Genomic DNA, 24,212 nt, shown 5'->3' with positions numbered 1-24,212 from the left:
GAGAGGCAGACGTGGAGGAGAGAGTAGAGATGACTGTCCGACTCACACTCATTCCCATCCAAGCTCATTCCTAGATCCGATAACTTTGGATGGTCTGGGTGTGCTTGAGATAGGGAAGATTGATTCGCTGGCGAGTTGAAAGGGTGATGCATAGTGGCGTGAAGTCGAGGATAGGGGCCCTGCAGCCGTCACGAACAGATGCGGTGGGACGTGGTATGGTCTTTGCCTTCGGGTGGAAGTCTCCAGTGCGAGGACGAATGGTAGGGGGCGGGGGGGGGATATGCAGGATACTACTATCTTTCAGGTGATTGAGTGCCCAAAAAAAACGGCCAGGGAGCAAGACGCAGTACGTTGGAGTAAAGGTGGGATGCGGGCCGATCGGTTATTAGTCCCTGGCGCGGCTCAGGGGCAAACTAGGGGGACGATAGTATATGACTGAATGGTGAGCAGCTAGACTAAGCAGAAGTGACCAAGAATTGGAATGAGATGGGTCTGAGCTACAGCAGCCTCTCTCCGCCAGATACGATTGATGGATGCTTTACGTTGTCGTCGTCGTCGTCGTCTGACCTTTGTGATCAACGAACGGGTAGAGGGGACCCGAATATTTCATTGTCGTCATCAGTGGCGCTATTCTCTAGATCGGTGGCGATCACTACTCGGGTTCGAGTGGTGATGGCGACGAATACATCTGCATCGTGGATCAGGCAGCAGTCAGTCGCCCATACGTACAGTGAGTCTACAGGCAGCCTTCCAGTACGATATGCATCAGGGTGCAGCGAGACAGGTGTCCTATCCCAGTTGCCCCCAAGCTGGACCTTGTGGCTGATGTCATCATCCCACTTTCCAACGCATCGTTCCAAACACTGTCTCAAGACTGGAGCCACTCGGGACACTTCTCGTCAACGGCCACAAATGCTGGTAGGACACTATACACTGCATGTCACTGTGTCTCTAGGGGGCCACAACATCCACGGCCACATATATGAAAAATATAGCGAAAAACGAACTATCCGCAAAAAGGGGTCTCTCTCTCTCTGTTCTCCTAGCAACCAGCTGATACAGATGCTTAAGCACCGAAACCGTAAAGGGTTCGTCCTTGTCTCTTGAGGGCGTAGACGACATCGAGCGAAGTGACAGTCTTTCGTTGAGCGTGTTCAGTGTAGGTGACTGAGTCTCGGATAACGTTCTCAAGGAAGATCTTGAGGACACCTCGGGTCTCTATGGAATGAAATAGTCAGCGAGATCCTCAATCATCTGATCATCGGGCTGCTGACTCACCCTCGTAGATCAATCCAGAGATACGCTTGACACCTCCTCGTCGAGCAAGACGTCGGATAGCAGGCTTGGTGATACCCCTGGGAGAGAGTCAGTCCTGGTGGGAGAAGGAGAAGGAGCTTGACCTTGACTCACTGAATGTTGTCTCGCAGAATCTTCCTGTGTCGCTTGGCACCTCCCTTTCCGAGTCCCTTTCCTCCTGTATCAGGCATGAGTAAATGACCTTCCTGTACGAAAAAGACAGCTAACGCACCTTTACCTCGTCCGGACATTGTGATTAGTTATGTGTGTGGGGGGGTGGTGGGGTGACACGAAACCTGTGGAAGGGGTGAGCTGAGTGAAGTTGAAAGATGAAGGCCGGCTCACGTACAAGTGATTGTTGAGATGAACTGAATGGATGGAAGAAAGAAGGGGAGACTGAGGTGACCCTCTATATATATACAAATGAACAGCTACGCGTCAGGATGGACGAATACCCCCGATTGGCTCATGCACCACGCAAACATCAAAACAAAAACGCTCTCGGGATTACAGAGAAAACGCCGCGAAATACCGATATAATCACGTGATGCAACCTGGATTTAGGTTTCTGCACGTGATCGGTGATAAGAAAGTTGAATTTCGAATCAATCCCACGTCATGACGACTGCCAACTTTCGGTAACCCTTCTCACCAATGTCCTACGGCGAGGCCATCTTGAGGCATTTGACTAGGGTTGATTCCTCAGCTTTGCGACCTGTTGTTGACCTCATCCACCCTCTCAGTATGAACGGTCATCTCTTTCGACCCCTGTGGTCCTCCTCCTCCATCAACAGCGTGGCTGGACCATCGAGGTTATCCCTCACTCCTGCTCGATTCCTCCTTCCTTCCTTCCAGTCGTCCACCTTCGCCTCATCAGCCTCACCGAGTATGGTCAGCCGGTTATTTTCAACTTCGACACAGATGCTGCATCGTGCAGGGATGAAGCGAGCCGCGATGCAGAGATTCAAATATACAAAGAGCACAGGCACGGTGAGTCACACTCTACGTGTGTCTGTGCCTTGTTCAATTTCGCTGACGTTCTTGCTCTCAGTGGAAACGAGTAAGTTCGTGCATCGAGCAAATCAAGGCGAACAAGCAGAACGAGGAATCTGCTGTCCTCAATCTCCATCTCCATCCGCATGCCTCTCTTGCATTCTGGCCCCCCTTGAACTGTCTTCACCAGCTGACCCCGACTCCTCTTCAGACTCGAGGTGGACACGCTCACTTTAACACCAAACGGCCAGCTAGATTCTTCCACGGTCTCACCCCAGAGGTAGAAGTGACGAGGCGGTCAGTGGTGAGTTGCATCTGAGTGTTCATCAAAGGGAGCCATATCACACTCCCGCATCGCCGCTTGTATTCGGGGACATGGGCTCTCTCTATCCATATGTCGAGACATCGCTGACCATTACTCTTATTTCTCTACGCTGCCTCGCTCACTTCAACCTCGCCATCGTCATCTCTAACCCGCTGCGCTACACATCAACTCCTCATTGCATCTTCTCTGGCGTTGTCGAACCCGGGGCGTGCTCATCTCTTGCCTGGGAATCATTTACATCTCCATAATATTCACCCTACGACTCGTCCCCATCATTTTTCACACCTCTCCCAGAAACGCTTGATACGGAGGATGATACCAGGAAGAGGATAGGAGCTGCCCTATTATAATTTGATGCATCTGCCCACGGATTACACTGCCACTGCTGCCACTTTTTTCCCTGTTGACGATGGTTGAGTAGTATGATGTGACACGTGGAAATGATCGAGGCGCGACTTATCTCTCGATCACCTTTTTAACCTTTTGGCTCATCATCATTCTAGACTATATTCTCAACTGCATCGACCTGCTCGAACAGCTTCTAGCACCCACAACGAGTGAGCTTGGGGGGATCACATCTTCGTATCTAAACTACACCTCGCATCAGCCTCACACGACCTCGCTTAGCATCACCCACAACTCCCGCTCTACCGATCGATCATGAGCCAGCCCAGCACGACCACCGCTACCGGTGCTGATCCGGCATCTCTCCCACCTTTACCCACAGACCATCTATCTCACCCTGATCAATGGGCGACGGGCGCTGAACCCGCTACAGACAAGCAAAAGGGTTTCATCAAGGTATTGGAAAAGCAGCATCCGGAGAACGTTCCGGAAGGAGGTGTGGATGTAGAGATCATGCAGAAAGGAGAAGCGAGTGAAGTCATTCAGAAGCTCAAAGAAGGACAGAGCTTGGGTGATGAGGAAGAGAAACCAGCAGGAGAAGTGGAGAAGAAGAATGGAGTCACACATGGTGAGGAGGTTCAGACAAAGCAGAATGGTGCGAGCTAGCCGTAGCGTCGTGTCGTGGAACGCTGATCTCATATTCTGCAGATTCTGCCGCCACAGGCGAGAGACCTGTCCCAGACGTCGTGGAACAGAAGCAGACCGATGCACACGTTGCGTCATCCCTTGAAGAGGCCGAAGCGGTCTCGCCAGCAGCGGACAAGAGTGCCAAATCGTTCGAGCAAGTAGTCTCTGAACAAGGAGCCAAGAAAGCCGAAGCGAACGCTCAGCCTCCATCGTCCTCACTGCCACCACCCTCGAGCTCCCAGACATCGTCCTCTGAGAAGGTCGATTTCAGTGGGGTCGACAAGAACCCTACGAAACAGGCTACTCTGGATGACATGATGGGTGGTAAGGCCAAGGCTGAAAGGGATGACAAGACCATAAAGTCAGAGGAGATCAAGGAAGCGGAAGCGAAGACTCACGAGGAGATCAAGGATGGTCAGGAGAAAGATGAGACCGTCTCCAACGGGCAGGGAGACAGTGTGAAGGGAACCAATGGGCATGTTGAGAAGCAGAATGGTCATTCCTCGACTGTATGGGAGAGTGACGGATCGGAGCCTCGAGCGAAGCGAAAGGAGCAGGACAAAGTATCTGGAGATGAAGATGTACAGTCGTCCAAAAAGGTCAAGACCTCGACATGAGGAAAGACTTAAAACCTTCTCTCATCCTCGAGTAAGAGCTCATCTTGACTTAGGTTGACATGGTCAGGAGGAGAACCTCGATTCACAGATCTGTATACACTAGTCGGACTCTCTTTCTTTCTCTGTAGCATACATTTCATGCATTTCCATCCATGTTCATACACCAGGGCATGCGGCCACAGGACAAGGAGTGAGCCTACATCTGTCCGAATTGGTTAGACAGCGTTACAGCTTTGACTTGGCTGCCTTATCACGCCACATGCATGATCGAAACAGCAGCACTTGACGCCTACCTATCTCGATATCGGTCATCTCTGCGTGATCTCTCCCTATCCCTGTCGTCCCTGTGCTTATCTTCCCGACGAGACGTGTGCCCATTTCGTCCGTCCCTGTAGTCTCTGTACCGGTCTCTATCACGATCTCTGTCTCTGTCCCGAGTCCTATCCTCGTCCTTGTACCTCCTCTCTCGCTCCCTCTCACGACTGGTGTCCCGCCTCCTCTTTGGACTGTAGCTCCTTTCTCGTTTACCCGAACGACCGCCATCATTAGTGTCACCAAAGACCATCCCGTAACCGTCTGTGCCTCCGTTTCCATTTCCGTGTCGAGAACTTCCGTAGGATGCAGCATTTGCATGGTTGTGGCCTCCTGCTCCGCCCCCACGTCCAGGGTAGCTTCCTCTTCCACCACCACCACCTCGACCTCTTCCTCTACCTCTCGGATTCGAAGTGACTTGAGCAATATTCATTTTCGCTACGGACTGAGAGAAGTCGACCCATATGCGGCTACTTTGATCAGTCTTTGCCCTTTGGGAGGGGTGGCTCACCGATCATCCACCAGGACGTTCTGCATTTTAAAGTATGCCTGATGAGGATATGGTCAGTCTTGGCCAGCTTGTATTCTGGGCGGTACGCACCTGTTCCGCCGCGGATCTCTCATCAAATTCGATAAAGGCGTATTGGAGACTATCCCCTGATCGTTTATCCCGAACGATTTCACAACTGAGGATCTTGCCGAATCGCGAAAAGATCAATTCGAGATCCTCATCCATCGTTACAGGGTTCAGCTTGCACACGAACAGGATGTTCTCGGGCGGTCTGACAGCCGCAAAGGGGATGTCACCTGGATGTGGTTTTGGTTCAGCTATCACCATGTCGAGCCGCCGCAGTCATTCCATCCCGATCCCACCCACCGATCATTTCCAATGTCAGAGCTGAGGATGCAGCTGCCGTTTGACGTCGTAGAGCTTCTGATTTCTCCTCTGAGACCTGCTCGAGTGGGTTCTCGTCATCGGCTATACGGACGACTGAACGTGATTGGGCATCTGGAGGTCGGAGAGGTGATGGAGGTTCAGGTATCATGTCCACCGGATCCGGGAAAGGGTCCTCTGAGGGAACGAAGCGAAACCCGACCGTATCAGCTAACACATATATTCCCCGTATCTGATGACGTGCCCACCTAAGATCTCCACATGCCGTATCCTTATATCCTGTAAAGGTCTACCATCCTTGTCCAGAAAAGCATCGTTGATTTTATCTAACGTTTCGAACCCTTCAATGACATGTCCAAAAACACCGTGCTTTCCATCCAGATACTCTATATTATCCGCCAGCGTGATGAAGAATTGACTGGCACAACCCGGAGGATCAGTCGGAGAAGCAGCCATGGAGACTGTGCCTTTGGACTTGTGTTTGAGTTTTGTCGAAATCTCCGCTGGGAAATATCGAGGTGGTTTGGCAGAGGTCGATTGAGTGATGGAATGAAGATAGGAGGCAAACGATTCACCACCTGTCCCTGTGGCGGTAGGATCTCCCGTCTGTGCGATAAAGTCTTTGGATACTGTAGGGTAGAAGCGTTTCAGTGAGATAGATTAGATCAGAGGGGGGGGGGGGGGAGGGCAACGGCCATAAATGCGACTCACCATTGAAAAAGGCATTCAAAGTGTAGTATTTGACTTTACAAAGTTTAAGAAAGTTCTCACATGTCCTAGGACTCTTTTCCACCTCCAAGTCGATCACCAGCTCCCCTAGGGAGGTTTCCAGCATGACCGACATGGTTGTTGGATGTTAGATGTAGACGAGTCAGTACAGGGGGAGGGCAGTTCGAGCACTGCAACTGTACCTGAGATGGCGGAACTCGCCGCCGAGCGGAGTTCAACCCCAACTCCGCGATCGATGTATGATGACGGTGACTGGGAACGGTTATGAAGTTTGAACCGGGTCGGTAGTTTGTGGTTTTACAAATAATAATAGGCAGAATACAATCCAGCATCATCTTTAACGTTTCGTATCTGACAGCGGTATCTTCGTCCCCTTTGACTGGCTCGTAGAACAAGGCTCCAGACTTCCGCTCCTCATGTCAGACGAATCGGCAGAGCTGGAAGCGACCAGCAAACAAGCTGCCAAGCAGACCGTTGATCCCATCAAGAGCTTCCTCAGTGGAGGGTTTGGAGGAATCGTGAGTCTGTGTGATCGAGGGTCCAGAGTCATGGATACCACAAATACCTGGTGGGATCAGGAGGGAGATTGTGACACGGTCAGATAGAAAGGTCAAGACAGGAGGACGTGCTGGACTCCGGATTGATTCATGGTTTCTGTATGGAACTCGCTGACGCTCGATTTGCTGCTAGTCTTGCGTGCTCGTTGGGCATCCGTTCGACTTGACCAAAACTCGATTACAGACGGCTGCTCCGGGGACGTACACCGGTGCTCTCAATGTGGTCAGAAAAACCGTCGCCGCAGATGGTATAAGGGGGTGAGTCCAGGCCCCTGCTTTCCGACTCTTGACCTTCGCGCCCGCGCCCGCTGACCCTCAAACACAGGATGTATCGCGGTATCACGCCTCCGCTTGTTGGAGTTACACCTATCTTCGCCATCTCTTTCTGGGTAAGTTTGAGACGACCAACATCGAATGACCCCCCCCCCCCCCCCCAAACTTCAGCCTCCGATGGATGTCTTGCTGATGAGGCCCCGGACCTCCTCAGGGATACGACCTGGGCAAACGACTCGTCTATGCCGCTACGCCGAATAGGACAGATCAACATCTCTCCCTCAGTGAATTGGCAGTCGCGGGGTTCTTCTCTGCCGTACCTGCTACACTGGTCGCTGCTCCAGCTGAGCGAGTCAAAGTATTGCTTCAGGTGAGAAGTGTCGAGTCTTAACAACCTTTGTATCACGGATCTGATCCCCGCCATAGGTCCAAGGTCAAGGCGGTCAATCTCAATACAATGGTCCGATAGATGTCATTCGAAAGCTTTATGCAGAAGGTGGATTCAGATCGTTGTTCCGTGGGACGTTTGCCACATTGGCGAGAGATGGTCCAGGAAGTGCAGTGTGGGTAATATTTTTTTGGCCGGCTTCCCCATACTACATATCCGAATACGCTCTGTCCTGACACGCTCTCTTTCTCCCCCAATAGGTACTTTGCAACCTACGAATTCCTCAAGCGTTCACTGTCCGCTCCTCCCGTCACTCTGCCATCTGGCGAAAAAGCCGCAGCCCCACCTCTATCCATAGGAGCAGTCATGCTCGCTGGAGGTTCAGCGGGAGTCGCCATGTGGACCTTGGCCATCCCTCCGGACGTAAGTGCCACTCTTTGATTCTGCACACTCAAAAGGTCCGTTGCTGAAAAGGTAGCGTAGACCATCAAATCTAGACTTCAATCGGCGCCTTCCGGGACGTACTCTGGTTTCTTAGATTGTGCTCGGAAACTCATTGCCGCGGATGGAGTGACGGCTCTCTGGAAAGGCTTCGGACCGGCCATGGCCAGGGCTTTCCCTGCAAATGTGAGACATCGCCTCGACCATCCATGCTCCTATTATGATACTGACTCGGCCCTATAGGCCGCTACGTTTGTCGGTGTGGAGCTCAGTTTGAAACTGATGGACTCGCTCTGGTAGAGGTGGCCAGCGAGGAATCTATCCTAGGCCTCGGTACACTTGGTGATAGGGGGCACGTGGGGTTTAGGACTGCGCGTCCCGGCCCTGCCGTGTCAGGTGCATTTCATGGAAATATGTAGAGATGGACATCGTCTAGATTATGCGCGTGAATAGAATGGGTTTGTCATTGTCCAAGGTTCAAGCAATCTAATCGATATGTACAAACAACAAGCTCTCCTCATCCATTATCAACACGCAGTAGACACTGACACTAAGCAAGAGCCACGATAGAATCCCGGACCTGCCCACGACTCGTCTCTTACGGTCCCGGTGGGCTCGAAGCGACTGGGGTACCGACTTGCCAGCTGGGAGTTGTAGACTTCTTCTCTTTCCGAGATGCAGATTTAGAGCCAGCATCTGTACCGCTCTTTCGGGGCTTCATCTTGGGCTTCTCGATATGGTTCCCCGTCGTGGGCCCTGCATCAACTTTTGCAGCTCCATCTGTCGATCCATCTGCCTCGTGCTGCGGTTGCTGCTGCTGTTTTTTCTTTTTCTTCTGCTTCTCCTCCGAGCCCTGAGAGGTGGTCTTTGACTTGCCCTTCTTTGTACTGGCCGTCGTCGGTGCATCATTGTGTCCACTCGCGTCCTTCTCGCCCAGCGTCGCATCTATCGGCTGATCGTCGGTCGACTTGCTCGACTTTTTCTTCTTTGTAGCAGGTGCAGATACCTCTGGCTCCATCGCCATGGCCACCGTCTCCCGGTTCGTGTTGTCTGCGTCGGCAGCCGGGGCCGTCGCACCATCGACCTTCCGTTTCCTTGCCGTCTTTTTCTTCTCCATCGCGTCTCCCTCTTTAGCCGCCTCTTTGGGTTCCGAGGGTGTGGGCAAAGCGACCTCGGCCTCTCTTTCCTTCGGGACCTCCTCGCTGACTTTGCTCTTCCGTGGCTTCTTCACTTTCGCCTCTGTCTCCACTGGCTCATCTGCCACTTTCTCTTGGCCGGTCTCACTCTTTCGTGACTTCTTGACTTTTGGCACCGCCTCCTGCACCATATCTCCCGTTGCAGCGGTCTTGTCAGAAGACTTGCTCTTTCTGGGCTTTTTGGCCTGTGTCTCGGTGGTACCATCCCCCTGTACCATCGCCGCATCGATTCTCTCGCTGGTCACTGGAGTATGGTGATTTGGCGGATGTTCAGCCTCCGCTTCAGACTGTCGTTTGCCCTTGCCAGGTGCAGTCGTCGTACCGGTTGAGGCCTTCGTATCGACATGGGCAAGGGTAGTGGCATCCATGGTCGTCTCCGCCACCTGAAGTTGGCTCCTTGCAGCCTTGATCTTGCGCTTCTTCGTCCCTTTTGACTTATCCCCCTCCTCCTGAGATGCCACCGAAGGCATCGACTCAGATACCGGTGCAGCTTTCACCTGGGCTGCACCTTTGGTCCTACGCTTCTCCTTCTCCTTCTCCGCCTGTTTCTCCTCGCCTCCGATCCGAACCTCTTCACTTTCTGCGTCAACAGACTTGGTTGATACGACCGTCTCCCCTGCAGATTTGCGTGCCCTCTTTTTGACTGGTTTCTTCCCCGTCGGCGTCGTTTGAGAATCCACTTGTCCAGCTTGACGACTCGCAGTTGGCGTCTCGTCCATACTTGTCATCCTCATCAAGGGGGAAAGACTCGGACGGATGGGTTGAGAGGAGGACAGTAGTTGATCATAGCCTTCGTCGTCGTCGCTTAGTTCAGGGATGATATCGGATGATTGACCTTCTGAGGATTTTGAATTCCCTCTAGGTCTCCTGGTAGATGTTCGAGGCGAAGGGATGGGTTGTTTTTTGGAGGTGGATACTCGTTTTCGCTTCTTCTCAGACGCGGACGATACCTTCTTTATCGACGTGGACGCATTCTCTGTGGAATCATGTTCCTGAAACGTCCCTGCTTTCTGTGATGGCTCTCCTGCACCTGCAACATTTTCGGTTTCTGGCAATGAACTCGAGTCCGCTAATGGTGATCGTTTCTTCAAAGACTGCGATAAGGCTCTAGAAGGGATCTTGGAAGGATGTTCCGAGCTCAACGAGATTCGAGTCAACGCGGCGAGATTGGAAAGGGACGGAAAGGATGAAGAGGAAGGTTGACTGATTCTCGTCTTTGGTTTAGAAGAAGAGCTCGCAGCGACGGGTTTGGAGCTCGAGGGCGTCGAGTGCGGTGTACTTCGTGAGAGATGAAACGCGATGACATCCGCTTCGGATACTGAGGGTCGAGATTGTTTCGGGGCTCGCGCATCAGGTGTGGAGAAAGATTCGTCATGGTCAGTAGTGACCTTCTTTGGTGGTCGTTTGGCTCGAGATTTGGGACGAGGTTTCGGTGTGAGGTTTGCGTCTGTCGGGGGTGCAATGGGAGGTACAGTCTGAGCCGTTGCCATGGTCGGGGGGCAATAAATGATGAGTGTAGTGACTGATCAGATTCCTCTTGCTGTGTCCATAGGTCCACCAATCTACACGGCAGTACAATGAAGGGATTAATGGAAAGAGACTGAAGACTGAGTGAGATCCAATGTTGATCCCATTTTCGAGAAATGCTCAATCTGCCCCGCGACTGACTTTTTTGGGCGAATCAAAAGCTTCTGTGAGAAATCGCCTTGAGACTGACTGATCCATTGAATGCATTACTCTCAGAGCAGAATACATCTACCAAAACAAGTCATATACTAGGTCGATCGCGTTCCCCGAGAAACGTATACGAAAAGTCCGTCGTGTATTTGGATGACATATCAAAAAGTTATAAGAAGGGCCGTCGGCAGCGGTATGAGAGCCGGCTGTATCCCAATAATAAGGTCGCCCTTTTGGGCCGTGTATACTTGAACAGTAAGAGGACAACATCCAGTCTTGAGCGCTACAAATCGTCGTTTGGTGAGTTTCGTATTTCGTTCCTCGTTCGTTTGGCGAAATGCAGATCATGGCGAGCACCAGCGTGTTACGTATGCGGGAAGAAAGAGGAAGCGTCGTATCCAAGAAAGATATTTGATACAGTGGGAAAAATCAGCAGAGTCGAACAGGTCGTGTATTGGAGTTGTACAGTCGGATCGTGAAAACCATTTGATACAGTGTAGGATGTGAGGTCGGCGGAAGAAGCGGAATGGATAGTGAAGGGCGAAGGAAGAGTGAGACAGAGAGAACCAACCAATATACTTTCTACATGGCGCAACGAGGAGATTCAATGGCCGTCCTGCCGCCAAGAGTGAGCAAGAGCACCACGCGGAGCAGACCACGTTGTCGAGGACTCTGTCCATGTCGGGTCAACCGGACGGACGAGTGTGCCAACATGCCCACGCCAAAGGGGGAGCAAAAAAAAGTTAATCCCAAAGAACCTGTTATGTGGCGCCAACCGGCACTAGGGCCGTCGATCGACCATGCTTCGTTCGCGTCGAAACCCTGATCTTGCAGATCACCCTCAACTGCCGTTCCGAAGACCCGGCCGACCCCTTTGACTCCTTAGACCAGCTTGGAAAACCATCGTCTCGCTGATGGTTCGTCCGCCCATTCCGGCATCGTCTTCAAAGGTGGATGGTGATTCCAGACCTAGCTGCGCGAGTCTGGCGACTTTCAACTCGTCAGAATCTTGCCTTGATCTGGCGAGGATAGTAGAAACGGGTGCGTTGCCTGAATTTTGACGTGATCGACTCGGTGTGGCAAGTTTGGATAATGGGATGGTGTCGGAATTCTGCCTCGAACGAGTCATCATCCCTGACGTGGACAGTGCATCGGCCCCGTGGCGTGGTCCTGATACTTTGCGCTGTCTTGGCTCCGGGCTCGCTGATCGATCCATGTCGACGTCTCTTGCGCGTATGCACTCTGAAAGAGGAGCGTAAGGGAATGCACGGGGTCGTGGTCGAAGCAATGACGGCCGTTTAGAAGGTCCAGAATGGATGGAAGATGGAGGCGATGATGGTGTAGCTGTGTCAATTGATCCAATGGTTGTCCTATTGCCAGCATAGGATTCCGTCATATCGCTTTCGCCCGAATACCGTTTCTCTTCTCGAGTTGTCGTCATTGTTGCTCGTTGGCTGTTGCCATACAAGCTGTACCAATCGTCCGCTCGGATGGCCTCGAAACTCGCTTCGCTCCATACGCTCCCTGGCGTGTCAACAGTGTGTACCCTTGGATCATCGTCATAACCAAAGGGAGTGGACGCAGACGAATCGGTTCGAGTGAAGGATGGCGCAGAGGCAGAAAGGGATGGGATAGATCCACGAGATGATCGATGAAAGTGAATCAGACCTGGTCGAAAAGGTCTAGCCAGTCCAGCAGGACCATCAGGTAGACTTGGCCGTCGACTGCGATCCTGGTCTCCATCGACTTCCTCCATATCCTCCATCATTTCTACATCTTCCTGCGCCTCCTCCACGTCACATTGAATTTCCGCCACCAGGCTTCTCTCTTGTTTTTCCGGTGTAAGGTACAACCTCACATGCCTCTCTATGGGATCTTCATCATCGTATCCATATCGTCGGTCGAATTGTCTCTCTTCTTCTCTGTTGTCATCTCGCAATTCGGCCATGGCGGCGTTCATCCCGACTCGTGTGAATGCTTTCAAAGCATTGGCATAGCGTCGAACTGATTCAGGCGGTGTGGTGACAGTGTACAAGCTTGGCGAAGAGGATGACGGAATGAAGGGAGTCTGAGGAGTCGGAGTAGACGGCACAGCGATCGACATGGTGGGCTAATGAGTTTTGGATGAATGATGTCGCTTCGAGAGAGAGAGCAAGAGCGATGGTAAGGGGAGGCTGATATACAATATCCCCTCTCCTTACCTTGACTTGACGAGTATCCGAGATGACGCTCCGTCGATGATATAATGATAATAATAAATAATAGATCCGCTGATGGTTGCTGTGTGGAGCGATAGACCGATGTGATGATCAAACAGAGAGAGAGAGAGAGAGAGCACGAACCTGCTGTCTCGAGTGTTAGTCACTGATGAACAACAAAGATGTAACGAGTCTCATGGATAGGATGGATGGATAGGGGTGTCGACGTCAATGACGATGTCAAGAGTATATCCCCTCCATCAAAGACGCCTTCAAAAAAGTATATGTATGGGTCAAAAGGGTGTGGCGGCGAGCGGCGAGCGGCGGCGGCGGCTGCGCGGGGGAAGGGGAGGGAGGCAGCAGCAGCAAGCAGCAGCGACGCGTCTTTTTTTATATCGAGACGCGTCGTGGAGAATGATGGCGTCCATGCAATGCAGCAGGCGGCAGGCAAGCAGACCAGCGCAGCGCAGCGCAACTGTGCATTGTTTCAAACCCATGCCCGAATGGCCCAGACGATGACGATGAGGCACACACACACACTGCTGTTCGATGCGGCAAAGCAGGCGAGAAGGAATTGACGAGACTCACCAGTTGGGACAGAGAGGGGGAGTTCCCAAGAAAAATTGATAATGTCACGCTCACTGCTTGTCAGGGTTACAGTGTGGCAGAGCTCTCTCTCAAAGGCTTTTGTTTTCTCGGCAGATGCTTGGATGGGCCACACGGGATGGCGTAGGTCTGTCAGACCCTCAATAGGATGCCGAGCTACGGACCAGAGTTTGGCGGGGCTGCGAGTGTCTTGGGTTGCTTGAGTTGGCGCTTGAGGAGACGACAAGGGGGAGCCCGGCGTCCTGATCGGATCCCGGTATTCAGCGATCGGACCGACGAGTGTCTCTGGCTAGGTCGAGGGACGTGGATGTTTTGGGCGGCAACTGAGTTCACGGTCGCCTCTGCTCCAGCGATGAGGAGACGCTCGAGGCGTTTTGTTAATGAATTGATATTTTGGGGGGCGCGACGATGTTACGATTGCAAAGAGAGAGAGATGATGATGAATGTGAAGAAGAAAACAGACAGAGAGAGAGAGAGACTGACTACTCTCTTAATCATATATTTGAGTTCAATTATCATCGCATAAACAGATGTCATTACCCATGGCCAACGATCGAGGAGGTCTAGCACGCACAGCGAGGTCAGATGATGATGATGATGACGACAACCTTGTTTTATTACTGTGAAAGAAAGGAGAAGAGATAGAACACAGAGTTGAACCAAAGTTCACCAAAAAAGGCACTGCAGGAAGAGACGGAAATGAATTGTGAACAACAAAACATAGGAACGTCTTGGGCCCGTGGACGTGGACGTGGGACAGCCGCTTAGCTGAGTGCAGGGAGAGAGAGAGAGAGGTCACGAGGGCAGGTCTTTTCCTTTTATCCGTCGAGAGGGAAAGAGGGGTGGTATCTCACTTTCACCTATTTGAGGGGGAGGGGGGTGGGGGGCGCCCGCCTGCCTGCCTGCCTTGACTAAATTCATCGCTCCTTTCTCTCGTACATGCGGCAAGTCAACCTAATGTTGTACAAACTGTCTGAGGAGGTCGGTCGCCCAGCTAGAGCTTGCATGACAGGCATCGCGGGATGAGCGGCCAACCAACCTTTTATGCTTGTGTGCTCGATCGTATATCCTCGCCCCGCCCCGCCTCACAAGGCACTGGCGCCAGTCCAGATATAGCTCTGCTTTTAGTTCAAAGTCTCACCAGGCAGCGGCGGAACAAAGAGCTGGCCCTCTTTTTTTCGGGTTGGGCATTTTTTATCCGCGACATTATCGACGTCACTATGAACGTGTATCTCAACAGAAGGCCTGTGTTGGCCCGTTGGCCTGGTCGGACACACAGTGTCGCGAAACTGGCCATAACAAGCATTTTTACGAGCATGTGCATGGTTTAACGTTCAAAGCAGCACAGCGGGGGGGCTGCGGCCTGCGAGTGTGCGTGTGCGTGCGAAGTGCCTAGATATGTGCGGAGTTTACCCGTCTCGTCGGCCCAGTTCAGTCGGGATACATCCTGATACATGACGCCTCTGTGGACACCCCCCCTTGATTGGCGTTTTTACGGCCTCTGTCCAGAGTCAAAGCTTTTTGGGGAGTCTCTGACAAGCTCGGTCTCTGTCGACATGGCACCGTTGTCTATCGCTTGGCTAGCGCCCTTTTGATCTCGTGCTTTGGCTGTGCTTTGCAGAAACACGAACGAGGTACGAAGAGGCAGAGGCACCTCATGCCAAGTGAGTCTCGTTTTCCTTTCCCTGCTCGGCCGAGCCATCCTGCCGAAAGGGGTGAAGAGATCTAGCGACAGCCACCCCTTGGTGGTGGTCTCTGCCTTGGTACGGACTCTGTTTCATATCTGACACCCTCTGGGTACTCACCACGGAGACTCAAGGGTTCGCGAACGATTTTTGGCTGAATGGATGGCTTGATGGACCCCCAGTTTGTCCAATCAAGAAAGAGAATCCAGCGGCAGTATCTCCGTCCTCTCGTCGTTTGAGGCCTCGTCGGTCACAACTTTGAGGCCTAGCCAGCCTAGCCATAGATAGGTTTGCGCACTTCCGCGATGCTTCGGACAACGTCTAGGTTTGTGATGTCATAATGCGATCGACTCTACATCCCCATGATTGATCGATACTGGGATCCAATGGACATTTCCGCTCGCCGAAACTTTCGATGCGTCTGGACTACAACGATAGACTGGTCATCTGATGGTGTTTCGGACAAAGTCTCTGTTTTATCTCCCTCCCCCCACTCACGTCGTCGTCACCGTTTGAGCGCAAGGTAGAATCTTAATCACACCTCCTGACTCATGTCCCATCGTCGCACGTCATCTGACACTCTTGCCCATTTCCGATGGATCAGCTTTCCCGGAACGAACCTCCTCACCATCGGCACTTCCAGTGGAAACGAGCGGGTCTCAATGAACAACAGCTACATGTGCCAGGCCCATCTCTTTCCACTAGGCTGCAATCGACTTGAAGGAGGATTCAGGGGTAGATTTCCAGAGCATATCCGCATATACGTATCTCTCCTTTGCGTCCGCAGCCAGCTGATATGATTCCCTGAGCTAGCTTGTGATGCTCGACGAAACACGCCATACTGAAATGAGGGCTCTTCTTGTTCTCATAATGATTCAATGGTAGGACATGATGACTCCATCCCTCCCGGACTCAAAAAGTCGCGGAATGGAAACCGAGACAGACATCTATCTAAGCGTTTACCCTTCAATCCTTCTTCTAGATCCTCGCAAGGATAGCATCAGTGTACTCTTTCGTTCCGGCCTTTCCACCCAAATCTCTCGTAATGTGTTTGCCCTCCGCAATGGTGCTCAATGCAGCCTTTTCAATCGTGTCGGCGTGAGAGTGGAGGTTCATGTGACTGGGAATCGTGAAAATCGTCAGCCAAAAGCAAAAAAGCTTTCTTCGTTCGGGGGTCCGACTCACCGCAGCATCATCAAACTACTGAGAAGGAGGGCTGTAGGGTTGGCCAATCCTTTACCAGCAATGTCTGGCGCAGATCCATGAACAGCTTCAAAGATACTAGCATCTTTTCCAATGTTTCCAGAGGGCGTAAGACCGAGACCTCCGATCAATCCTGCAGATAAGTCGGACAGAATGTCACCGTACCTGGCAAGGCGAGGCATGAGCACTGACAAGAAAACAAATTTGCCTCCGCTCACAAGTTGGGCATGACCATGACCCGTTCGGCGAATGGTGATGGGTCCGTGGCGATTCGCAAACATACTCGGTCCAAGAGATCTTCAGTGTACTTGACTTTGGGGTATTCCTTGGCGACGGCTCGGCAGGCGGTCAAGAACATGCCGTCGGACATTTTCCTGACCATTGTGAGCTACAAGATATCTGCTGGACGCACATGATGGGTGCCTTGTGCACCGCTGTGACTTCGCCACGTCCGTTCTCCTGAGCGTAGTGGAAAGCATATCGAGCTACTCGTTCAGAGGCCTCGTAGGTGATGAGTTTGATAGATTGGACGACACCGTCGACGATCTGAGCGGGACTATTAAGTGAAGCTCCGGATGGTCAGTCTGACACGTACCTCGTGCTCGATACCAGAGTATTCTCCCTCAGTGTTCTCTCGGATCAGAACCTGACAAGCGCGTTTCAGCTTTAAATCCCATATGGGTGTGTCGCTCAGACCCACCGTGTTGACGTTGTCATAGGCCGTCTTGTATCCCTTTATGGAGACACATGGTCTGACATTCGCAAACAGGCTAAAAGTCCTCCTGAGCGTCAAGTTGAGAGAAACGTGTCCTTTTCCAATGGGGGTAGCGAGTGGTCCTTTCAAAGCGACAGTGTTCTTCTTGATCGAGTCAATGGCATCTTGAGGGATCGCAGTCTTGCCGTTGACGAGGACCGGAGTGACGTCGACTTCCTCCCAGTCTATCGGTGCCTATGCGTTTTGGAATCAGTCGTCTGGCCTCTAGGGAGGCGAGCCAAGTTTTCATCCCACCTTTGCAGCTTTGAAAATGGATTTGACAGATTCGGCGATCTCAGGACCGATACCTGGCGACGAGTGAGCTACTTGGAGGCGATACGAGGCGGAGCAGCTCACCGTCTCCTGGAATCATCGTGACGGTGTAGTTGCCCTATGTGCAGGAGTGAGCGCGATGTGAAGGTTATTCACCCAAGGGCTTGTAATATTCCCCCAGAGCTGTATCCTGAAAGAGAGACTCACATTTGATCCCTTCTTAGCTGAGAAAGCAGAGGTAGGAGTGGAGGAGATGGCGGAGGTTGCAAATGTCCTGGGGAAGACCTGAGAAAGACAGGCAGACAGACCATGAGCACAAAACCTTCACGATATACGTCACTGGAAGACGGATGGAACCATTATTGAACTCACCGACGTGGACCTTAGGGGGTTAGACAGACTCTTGACAGCTGAGCGCATCATTTTGTTTGGAAGAGAAGAGGAGGAGGACAGGAGTTGCGGTGAGGGTGAAGTAGAGGACAGAGACGCAGAAGATGTGATGAGCAGCAACGATTTCCACTGGTATGTTGTGACCTTTGAGAACCTGATTTTTCGCAGGAGAAAGGTTCGTTCGGCTATTCTCGGCTTATACCGGACCAAAAGCACACACCTTGGGCTGATAATTTCCCACGTGGCAGCCTGACGTGGCAATCCTTCCGTCAGCGATTAAATTTTCCACCTCACGTGACTTGGTTTGATTTTTCCTCCCTCCACCTAGCTTCACTCAAAAAAAGTTTTGGAACGAAGACCGGTCTATTAAAATTTCCGGCAGCCCTTCCTTCTTGGTCCTCTCATTCAACCTTCTCTCCATCTCAACTCTTTTCTGTGAGTCAACGACTGGGGAACAACGACAGCAAAGCTGATAGGGTAAATCACTCAAGCCCATACTCCCTACCTCTACCATGGCGAAATCAGCTACCCCTGCCGCCGCTGCGAAGAAGAATGCAGATGCAAAGGCCATCAAGAAGAGCAAGAAGGAAGGCAAACCCGTCGTCACTGCTCCTGCGCCTGTAGCTGTCAAGGTGGGTCTGATTCTGTACTATTGGTGGATGTCTTTTTGCTGATCTTCTGTCTGTCTGTCTCCTCAGGAGGAAAAGAAATCCAAGAGCAAGAAGGAAAAGGTCGTCAAGCCCCCGACTCCACCAGAGACCGAATCAGAGTCTGAGGAAGAGTCTGAGGAGGAGTCTGAGGAGGAGGAAAGCAGCGAAGAGGACAGTGATTCTTCCGATGAGGAAGAGGAAGAGGCGGCTAAGCCAGCGGCCAAGACTAAGGCTGTGAGTTTTTACCCTCCCTGCATTTTGTTGGTCGCACGACCACTGACCGTGGACGTTTAGAACGGCACAAAGGGCAAGGTCGCGGTTGCTCCTGCCAAGAAGGACGAAAGCGAGTCCGAGGATGACTCTGATGAAGACGAGGAGGACTCGAGCGACGACGATGAGGATGAGGAGGAGGAGGCACCTGCCTCCAAAGCCCCTGCTAAGACTGCGGCCAAAGACGACTCATCTGATGAGGATGAAGACAGCGACGAGGAAAGCGACGACGAAGAGGATGAGGAGGCAGCCAAGCCTGCCGCCGCTGAGGAGGACGATGAAGATGACGACGACAGCGAGTCTGACTCTGACGACGACGATGATGATGAGGAAGAGGCAGATGAAGCTATGGAGGTCGACCAAAAGGCTAACGGTGAGTTTGCAGTTTAGCCTTGCTTTGCATTCCTTCACGCTGACCAATACCCTTTCTCCCAGGCAAGCGAAAGGCTGAGACTGAGGCCGCTCCTTCCAAGAAAGCCAAGACCGACGCTACTGCCAGTGCCAGTGCCAGTGCCGGTGGCAACGCTCTCGGAGCTCCTGGTGGCGAATCTGAGCCTACTCTCACTGTCTTTGTTGGACAGTTGTCCTGGAACGTTGACGACGATTGGCTCGCTTCCGAGTTCGAATCCTGCGGCACTATCGAATCGGCCAAGGTCATGCTCGACAGAGATTCCGGTCGATCAAAAGGAATGGGTTTCGTCACCTTTACCGACCTCGAGGCGTCTGCCAAGGCCGTCGAGCTCAATGGCAAGGAGTTGGATGGACGTACCATCCGAGTCAACTATGCTAAACCTCGTCAACCTCGTGAGGCCGCTGCGAAACGTGCAAACGCATACGGAGACCAGACTTCCCCTCCCAACGTCACCCTGTACGTCGGTGGACTGTCTTACTCCATGACGGAAGATCAAATCTATGAGGCTTTCGGCGAGTTTGGGGACATTGAACGTGTGCGGGTTCCCACAGATCGGGACACTGGGGCTCCGAAAGGATATGCCTACGTACAATATTCCAGCTTGGACGAATCCAAGGCTGCATTTGAGGGCATGCAGGGCAAGGAGCTGGCCGGACGGTACATCCGAGTCGATTACGATCGACCAAAGACTGAGGGCGGAGACAGGTCGTTCGGAGATGGCGGACGAGGTCGTGGTGGACGAGGAGGTGGAAGGGGAGGATTCGGAGGCGACCGTGGTGGACGTGGAGGTGGTTTCGGCGGTCGTGGAGGTGGTCGAGGTGGATTCGGTGGTGATCGAGGTGGTGGAAGAGGTCGAGGCTTTGGCGGTGGACGAGGTAGAGGCGCGCCGCGAGGGTGAGTAGTTCTTTATTTCAATTAAATCGCCTGCCTGTCGAAGTCGAAGTCTGGTATGCTGACTCGGGATTGTCTCTGCTTCAGTGGTGCTCGAACCGGCGGAATCGTCCCTGCTGAGAATCAAAAGATTTCTTTCGACTAGAGAGAGAAATTTCATCTCTGATCATGTTATCTTAAAACCCCTTCCTGTCTCCTCTCCCACCCTCTTTCATTTCACATTGTGTTGTCTTGAGCTCGTGTGAATCTCGAGACGCCATAGGAGAGATTTCAGGGGGTCTCTCATCGGTTCTACTTTTCATGTGTATGCATTGCGATTAGATGACGAGATGGTTGTCCCACAAACGGGGCGTCAAAAAGGGGGATTTGAAGGATCAAGAGATAATGCCGTCTGTGCAGACGTACGTCGGGCAAGATCCGTGACACTTTCTAGACATGACAAAATCATCCTATGGGTCTCCATGATGCGGACAAGCTTGCTCAGAGTAGAGCATAGGGCAGGGCGAGCTTTGCAAGACTTTCGATTTAGTGACCCGGAGCCAGAGACTTTGAGAATATTGAGGCAGTGCCACTTTGGCTCGCCTGCCCCTGGCAGTATGAAATGACACATAGGTATCTGTCAAGTGCTCACACGATACAGATCAGCTCATAATACACGAGACGGCGAATGGAATGTAAATGTGCTGTGCGCCCGACCTCTGACAGACCCTACCATATCGTACAATAGAGTACAGCTCGACCGCGAGCTCGCCTCACTCGCTGTGCATAGTCATCAAGTGATATTTCTCCTCCCGCCCCTGCCTCTTCCACTGCACAAAGTCACATTCCTCCTCATGAGCCCCCCGCAAGATGTCGTCCATCGTTTGTACAGAATTACTACATACCAATAAAAATCGTATCAGAAATGAGGTGGTTTCGTCGTCATGAACAAGAGACAGAATCTTCCTGCTACCTCGCAGTTTGTTTGTTTTTCCTTCTCCCCAGCCATCGCATCCTCTGTCTATCCCTCAATGTGCTCCGGAACAGCAGTATCAGGCAAGTTGCCCCAATCCGTTTCGTCTCCACCGCCACCAAAATTGGCCGAGCCCCACTGTCCCGCGAATCAATCAAGATTTCCCGAGATTCTAGGTCACACACTCACATCAAAATCAAACGTCATAAAGTTCTCTTGGGTAGTCGAGATTGGCTGTTCGGTACCTCCTGAAAACCCTTCAAAGGCTTTGAAAAAGTCTGCAGCGCTTTGATCTTCTGTTGGAAGCGACTGCTCGTCGGTTATGATAGGTATGGGTGCGGGCTGGTGCCCGTTGGGCTCAGTCTGAGGATTCATGAGGATGAGCGAGAATCATCGCGAGAATGATGGACTCACCTGGGATTTGAAAGAATCCCCCGCTCCCTCGGGGTATGTAAAGTCTCCTCCGAGTCCGAGCTGCACAGAGTCAGAATCTTCGCGACCCTGGTCAGAAAAGCCAGACAACGCTGTCAAGCCAGAGACCGGCACAGCAGTAGCAGATTCAGACGAGGCTGCCCAAACATCATTGTCTCGACCTCCGCCCAAAGTTTGATCGTCTGGATTGTGCTTGAGCCTAGCAGGCGCCTTCTTACGATTCGTCCCTCTAGCTCCTGCGGTCGGCTTACGGACCTGAGCACGTCGCTTTGTCGAACTTGCGGAACTGGGCGGAGGAATCTCCAAGTCACCGTCATTGACCGCTCCCACAGCATCGTCGGCGGTCATCCGTGTTGCGGATCTCTGGCCAAGAGCATTGCCAGTGCCGAGACCGTTGATACCGACGTTTGTGCTCAAATCAAGAGCCAGTCCTGGACTCGAAGCTGTGCGATTGACCGCTTGCGACGGCAGGTCCAGATTACTCGGCTCGACAGCACCGGGGGACTGCAAGAGGATCCCAGCGGCGGATGAAGAGGCTATCTGCTGTTGAGCGTAATGTGCAGCCTGCTGAGAATAACGGCGATGAGGGTCTGGTATGGGATGTCCCTGAGCCGAGGGGTTCTGGAAGGGTCAATGGGGCGGAGCGTAGGGGAGCTTACGACTGAGCCAGAGCGAGACACGGCGGGACTTTGAACTCCAGCTACCCGAGAAGCGATTTCCAATGCCTGTCGTTGATGATCCTCGGGTGCTGCATTCAATAAGCAATCATTACACGGCTTGCTCAATTACACTCACTCGGCTTTTTACCCGTGATTCTCGCCCTCTTCGTCTGTACATCGACAGCTGACGGATCAGCACCCCGCTTCGCACTCATGACGCTATCTGCTGAGGGCGAAGCTCCCACATCGATACCACTGGGAGGCCAGGTCTGTAAAGTCGTCCCGTTCACCATTCCCCTGGCGTGAGCAGGTGAAGGGTGCATAATGGCTCGTTGGGGCTGAGAGGTAGTCTGAAAGGCGCCAGACTGAGGCCAGGCGGGGACTTGTCTTTGGGATGTACTCTGCCCAGCCTGCGCCAGGAGGTGTTGTGAGATTTGCTCGTGAGTCATCTGGACGTGCTCCCCCGTTGGGAGGATGATCGTTTGAGACTGGCCTTGGCTTGTCTGACCAAATTCAGCTTTGATTTTCCCCATCCATGAGGCTTACATTGTGAGCTCCGAGCGATCCACCGGCCACGGACGGACGCCGCTTATTCGGGTCATTCTGAGCTTCGATGTGAGCTTGCTGAGCACGCCTCATCTCCTCGGCAGCTCTCAGCTTCGCTTGAACAGGATCTTCAGCAGCCTCGATACGCTGACTCTGAATGCCATTCGGAGGATGAATTGCGGTCATTGGCGGGAAAGTAGTTCTTGCAGCAGTCCGACCGGCCTCGACTGAGGTAGCCCGTACAGCTGCTGCAGGAGCTGATACTGCGATCTGAGCCGCAAGTGCCGAAGAAGGAGGGGGGTGAGCGCTGAGAGGAGGCCCAGTGACAGACTCCAAGTCGACTTCTACGCTCAGCTTTCTAGCTTTTGTGAGCCGCTGGGTCTCCTCAAAAATGGTCCACCACTGGAGCTGGTCAGAGAATGACTTCGTTTCGGTTACTCACGGAGTAGAGATAGCCTAGATCCCCATCAATCGAGGCGGCGTTGCCTGAAGATCTCTTAAAAGGCGAATGACTCTCCTCTTTGACTCTTGCGCTTCGTGCAGGTTCGTCGAGTGCCATTGGTGTCACGATTTGTTCCTGCGAACCGGAGTCATCGTGATCCTGTGTTTCATCGGACGTCAGGTCTGTGTCGCCGCGTTCATTGCTCGCATTCTCCTCGTGAGCCATTGCTGGATGCGAGGCTGAGAGATTGACACGTGTCGAGGATGATTCGGGCGCTTTCTGCTGATTCCAATGCTTTGTCGGGGAGAAGCTTTGAGTAGTGGGGCGTTGAGGCGTGACAGGGGTTTCAATTTGGTTCTCGAGGCGCCGCACCCTCGCAGAGTTGGACAGGAGACCCGTCTCTTCCTCAATTCCGACCGGGTCCCCTTTCCCTTCGTCGAGGTTCTGTTTCAAGACATTGGCGACGTCGGTGTATCCAGCGTTTTTAAGGCTGGAGTGAAGCATCAGCTCTGAATGCTTGAAGCAACTTCCAACTCACTACTCCAAGACATGATGATCGAATCGTTGCCTCATTTCGGACTCTGAAGGTCGACTGGATGCTTGCTGTCTGACGGCGGCCTCCTCCTTGATCACGCTTTCCAATTGATTCTGAGCCTGCTCGATGTGTCGTTGCAGTTTTGCCACGGTCTCTTCCTTGCGCCGCGCTCGAGTCTTCAGCGAAATGTGCTGAACAGACCGAGGCTGGACAGAGTTGAGTCCGGTTTTCTCAGCAGAGGCATTTGAGCCGCGAGGGCCACTGCCATCTGAGTCGTCTGACGCTGTTGGCCTGACGAGATCTTGTGCAGTGTCATGGTTCTCCTGACCAGCCAGAGATGGAGGTCGAACGGCGATTGAAGCGCTTGATGCTGGACCACTCACTGACCCCACACCAACTGGAGCTGGCTCGTGAGAAGGGTGAGGTGTCATTCGCTGAAGTGCGACAGGTGGAGGAGGGCGAAAGGACCTGATTGGCGGAGCAGGTGAGGGACCCCGAGAAGCCGCTCGACTGATCGATCGAGTGATGGAAGCAGGATGAGAAGCCAGTCCGGCTGCAGGAGATTGATTGGCAGGTGTCACTA

At 52.6% G+C, this 24,212-nt stretch overlaps 9 protein-coding genes across 9 annotated transcripts; 4 read left to right on the top strand and 5 right to left on the bottom strand.

Annotated features, from left to right (window-relative positions):
* Positions 1-1,066: 1,066 nt before the first annotated feature.
* BD324DRAFT_652797 (histone-fold-containing protein) lies at positions 1,067-1,547 on the bottom strand (the record flags this gene model as incomplete). Its single annotated transcript, XM_022018553.1, has 4 exons — positions 1,067-1,218; positions 1,279-1,355; positions 1,411-1,474; positions 1,529-1,547. 4 exons carry the CDS (start codon positions 1,545-1,547, stop codon positions 1,067-1,069), a joined length of 312 nt encoding a protein of 103 aa, XP_021869297.1.
* A 49-nt stretch (positions 1,548-1,596) lies between these two features.
* BD324DRAFT_117143 (hypothetical protein) lies at positions 1,597-2,739 on the top strand. Its single transcript, XM_022011946.1, has 4 exons — positions 1,597-1,603; positions 1,649-2,286; positions 2,348-2,356; positions 2,501-2,739. Exons 2-4 carry the CDS (start codon positions 1,951-1,953, stop codon positions 2,606-2,608), a joined length of 453 nt encoding a protein of 150 aa, XP_021869296.1. The 5' UTR covers positions 1,597-1,603; positions 1,649-1,950; the 3' UTR covers positions 2,609-2,739.
* A 362-nt stretch (positions 2,740-3,101) lies between these two features.
* On the top strand, positions 3,102-4,418 carry BD324DRAFT_633833 (hypothetical protein). Its single transcript, XM_022016666.1, has 2 exons — positions 3,102-3,614; positions 3,668-4,418. The coding sequence occupies exons 1-2, from the start codon at positions 3,275-3,277 to the stop codon at positions 4,261-4,263; spliced, it is 936 nt and encodes a 311-aa protein (XP_021869295.1). The 5' UTR covers positions 3,102-3,274; the 3' UTR covers positions 4,264-4,418.
* Positions 4,412-6,337, bottom strand: BD324DRAFT_633830 (cyclophilin-like domain-containing protein). The gene is made up of 6 exons (XM_022016665.1): positions 6,182-6,337; positions 5,719-6,099; positions 5,453-5,647; positions 5,177-5,382; positions 5,087-5,124; positions 4,412-5,045 (listed from the first exon to the last, which is right to left on the bottom strand). The coding sequence occupies exons 1-6, from the start codon at positions 6,312-6,314 to the stop codon at positions 4,553-4,555; spliced, it is 1,446 nt and encodes a 481-aa protein (XP_021869294.1). The 5' UTR covers positions 6,315-6,337; the 3' UTR covers positions 4,412-4,552.
* Positions 6,338-6,483: 146 nt separating this feature from the next.
* On the top strand, positions 6,484-8,319 carry BD324DRAFT_633825 (putative carnitine/acyl carnitine carrier). Its single transcript, XM_022016664.1, has 8 exons — positions 6,484-6,717; positions 6,890-7,014; positions 7,082-7,145; positions 7,244-7,399; positions 7,456-7,592; positions 7,678-7,840; positions 7,901-8,044; positions 8,102-8,319. The coding sequence occupies exons 1-8, from the start codon at positions 6,616-6,618 to the stop codon at positions 8,156-8,158; spliced, it is 948 nt and encodes a 315-aa protein (XP_021869293.1). The 5' UTR covers positions 6,484-6,615; the 3' UTR covers positions 8,159-8,319.
* Positions 8,320-11,572: 3,253 nt separating this feature from the next.
* BD324DRAFT_652792 (hypothetical protein) lies at positions 11,573-12,835 on the bottom strand (the record flags this gene model as incomplete). Its single annotated transcript, XM_022018552.1, has 1 exon — positions 11,573-12,835. One exon carries the CDS (start codon positions 12,833-12,835, stop codon positions 11,573-11,575), a length of 1,263 nt encoding a protein of 420 aa, XP_021869292.1.
* Positions 12,836-16,198: 3,363 nt separating this feature from the next.
* Positions 16,199-17,873, bottom strand: BD324DRAFT_609780 (hypothetical protein; the record flags this gene model as incomplete). Its single annotated transcript, XM_022014173.1, has 10 exons — positions 16,199-16,340; positions 16,406-16,588; positions 16,642-16,797; positions 16,836-16,969; positions 17,019-17,069; positions 17,124-17,372; positions 17,433-17,485; positions 17,535-17,568; positions 17,658-17,735; positions 17,823-17,873. The coding sequence occupies 10 exons, from the start codon at positions 17,871-17,873 to the stop codon at positions 16,199-16,201; spliced, it is 1,131 nt and encodes a 376-aa protein (XP_021869291.1).
* A 337-nt stretch (positions 17,874-18,210) lies between these two features.
* BD324DRAFT_633812 (hypothetical protein) lies at positions 18,211-20,386 on the top strand. The gene is made up of 5 exons (XM_022016663.1): positions 18,211-18,275; positions 18,332-18,472; positions 18,539-18,724; positions 18,785-19,133; positions 19,196-20,386. Exons 2-5 carry the CDS (start codon positions 18,353-18,355, stop codon positions 20,068-20,070), a joined length of 1,530 nt encoding a protein of 509 aa, XP_021869290.1. The 5' UTR covers positions 18,211-18,275; positions 18,332-18,352; the 3' UTR covers positions 20,071-20,386.
* A 1,503-nt stretch (positions 20,387-21,889) lies between these two features.
* On the bottom strand, positions 21,890-23,787 carry BD324DRAFT_116597 (hypothetical protein). Its single transcript, XM_022011945.1, has 4 exons — positions 23,095-23,787; positions 22,653-23,054; positions 22,243-22,609; positions 21,890-22,195 (listed from the first exon to the last, which is right to left on the bottom strand). Exons 1-4 carry the CDS (start codon positions 23,596-23,598, stop codon positions 21,984-21,986), a joined length of 1,485 nt encoding a protein of 494 aa, XP_021869289.1. The 5' UTR covers positions 23,599-23,787; the 3' UTR covers positions 21,890-21,983.
* Between the last annotated feature and the right edge of the window lie 425 nt (positions 23,788-24,212).

This window comes from Kockovaella imperatae (assembly GCF_002102565.1).
Source record: "Kockovaella imperatae strain NRRL Y-17943 chromosome Unknown BD324scaffold_12, whole genome shotgun sequence".
Taxonomy (NCBI): domain Eukaryota; kingdom Fungi; phylum Basidiomycota; class Tremellomycetes; order Tremellales; family Cuniculitremaceae; genus Kockovaella; species Kockovaella imperatae.
Note: the sequence above shows the minus strand (reverse complement) of the source record. Positions and strands in the feature narration are given on the sequence as shown.

What these genes read in the sequence shown, in the direction of transcription:
- BD324DRAFT_117143 (XM_022011946.1), top strand. Translation starts at nt 1,951, where the DNA reads ATGTCCTACGGCGAGGCCATCTTGAGGCATTTGACTAGGGTTGATTCC.
- BD324DRAFT_633833 (XM_022016666.1), top strand. Translation starts at nt 3,275, where the DNA reads ATGAGCCAGCCCAGCACGACCACCGCTACCGGTGCTGATCCGGCATCT. An exon ending in GGTTCAGACAAAGCAGAATG is followed by an intron (nt 3,615 to 3,667) that starts GTGCGAGCTAGC and finishes CATATTCTGCAG; the next exon opens with ATTCTGCCGCCACAGGCGAG.
- BD324DRAFT_633830 (XM_022016665.1), bottom strand. Translation starts at nt 6,314, where the DNA reads ATGTCGGTCATGCTGGAAACCTCCCTAGGGGAGCTGGTGATCGACTTG. An exon ending in TCTGACATTGGAAATGATCG is followed by an intron (nt 5,383 to 5,452) that starts GTGGGTGGGATC and finishes AACCACATCCAG; the next exon opens with GTGACATCCCCTTTGCGGCT. An exon ending in AACGTCCTGGTGGATGATCG is followed by an intron (nt 5,046 to 5,086) that starts GTGAGCCACCCC and finishes TGATCAAAGTAG; the next exon opens with CCGCATATGGGTCGACTTCT.
- BD324DRAFT_633825 (XM_022016664.1), top strand. Translation starts at nt 6,616, where the DNA reads ATGTCAGACGAATCGGCAGAGCTGGAAGCGACCAGCAAACAAGCTGCC. An exon ending in TCTTCGCCATCTCTTTCTGG is followed by an intron (nt 7,146 to 7,243) that starts GTAAGTTTGAGA and finishes GGACCTCCTCAG; the next exon opens with GGATACGACCTGGGCAAACG. An exon ending in GAGTCAAAGTATTGCTTCAG is followed by an intron (nt 7,400 to 7,455) that starts GTGAGAAGTGTC and finishes TCCCCGCCATAG; the next exon opens with GTCCAAGGTCAAGGCGGTCA.
- BD324DRAFT_633812 (XM_022016663.1), top strand. Translation starts at nt 18,353, where the DNA reads ATGGCGAAATCAGCTACCCCTGCCGCCGCTGCGAAGAAGAATGCAGAT. An exon ending in CAGCGGCCAAGACTAAGGCT is followed by an intron (nt 18,725 to 18,784) that starts GTGAGTTTTTAC and finishes GTGGACGTTTAG; the next exon opens with AACGGCACAAAGGGCAAGGT. An exon ending in GGTCGACCAAAAGGCTAACG is followed by an intron (nt 19,134 to 19,195) that starts GTGAGTTTGCAG and finishes CCTTTCTCCCAG; the next exon opens with GCAAGCGAAAGGCTGAGACT.
- BD324DRAFT_116597 (XM_022011945.1), bottom strand. Translation starts at nt 23,598, where the DNA reads ATGCTTCACTCCAGCCTTAAAAACGCTGGATACACCGACGTCGCCAAT. An exon ending in ATCTAGGCTATCTCTACTCC is followed by an intron (nt 23,055 to 23,094) that starts GTGAGTAACCGA and finishes GACCAGCTCCAG; the next exon opens with TGGTGGACCATTTTTGAGGA. An exon ending in AATCACGGGTAAAAAGCCGA is followed by an intron (nt 22,196 to 22,242) that starts GTGAGTGTAATT and finishes TATTGAATGCAG; the next exon opens with CACCCGAGGATCATCAACGA.